This window comes from Otolemur garnettii, unplaced genomic scaffold, assembly GCF_000181295.1.
Source record: "Otolemur garnettii isolate 467f Iridium unplaced genomic scaffold, OtoGar3 scaffold00021, whole genome shotgun sequence".
Classification (NCBI taxonomy): domain Eukaryota; kingdom Metazoa; phylum Chordata; class Mammalia; order Primates; family Galagidae; genus Otolemur; species Otolemur garnettii.
The window spans coordinates 19,001,745-19,002,749 of record NW_003852416.1 but is presented as its reverse complement, the minus strand read 5'-3'; the positions used below and the strand labels follow the sequence as shown (position 1 = coordinate 19,002,749).

General features: G+C 39.0%; 1 protein-coding gene across 3 annotated transcripts in view; it reads right to left on the bottom strand.

The window, feature by feature from the left end:
- Positions 1–1,005, bottom strand: part of FBXW4 (F-box and WD repeat domain containing 4) — a 109,604-nt gene that overhangs the window by 84,661 nt on the left and 23,938 nt on the right. For all 3 annotated transcript variants that reach the window (XM_003787243.3, XM_023511670.1, XM_023511669.1), the window contains exon 2: positions 125–220. In XM_003787243.3, the coding sequence (XP_003787291.1) occupies positions 125–220 (96 nt within the window). The remainder of the gene's footprint in view (positions 1–124; positions 221–1,005) is intronic.

Below are 1,005 nucleotides of genomic sequence, written 5' to 3'. Positions count from 1 at the left end.
GCCACCTTAGGTGTACGTGGCTGGCGCCTTAGCCAGTTGAACTATAGGTGCCGAGCCGGATTTTTCATTTTCTATTAAGTTTTTCCTTCCCAGGTAGCTTTAAAAGAGTCAAAAGGTTACTTGCCTGCATTTCCACTTCAGCAGAATCCCCTCTCTGCAGCGCCCCAGCCTCCAGTTCTGAGATACTTTCACCCGATCCTTCACAGGCACATTGGTCATCCTATGTCCAAACAGAACAGATAATCCAGTCACTATAATTCATTGACAAAACTGAGAAATTCTTGAAGTCAGGATTCAGACACATCCAGAATATAACCAAATATAACCAAAGAGATAAAGGACCAGGAAGAAGTAACTCTTTTCTCCACACTTGAATAACCAAGAAAGACAAGGAGAAAGGCTTGTCCTTTAAGCCATTACAAGTATCTTATAGAGATGCCAAATCAACAGATACACGCAACAAATAGTGCTGGAACCACTGGATATCAGTATAGGAATAAATGAGCCCTGACCCCTATGCCCCATACCATATAAGATCTATTCAAAATAGATCATAAACCTAAGCATAACATCTAAAACTATAAAGCTTTTAGAAGAAAATATATGTAAACATCTAATGGGATAGACAAAGGTTTCTTAGGACATAGAAAGTAGTAACATAAAAGAAAAAAAATCCAATAAATTAGACTTTATCAAATCAAAAACTTCTGCTCATCAGGACAGGCACGGTGGCTCACTCCTGTAATCCTAGCACTCTGGGAGGCCAAGGCAGGTGTATTGCCTGAGCTCACAAGTTCCAGACCAGCCTGTGCCAGAGCAAGACCTTATCTCTAAAAAACTGTGTTTATAATAATAATGTGTTTATCTGCTTTCCAGTTGATAGATGCCTGGGCTTTTTACAACTTGTAGCTATTATGACTGAAGTTCCTATGAACATTCTTGCATAAATCTTTTTGTAGATATATGCTTTTATTTCTCTTGGGTAATTGCTAGGTTATAGAGGAG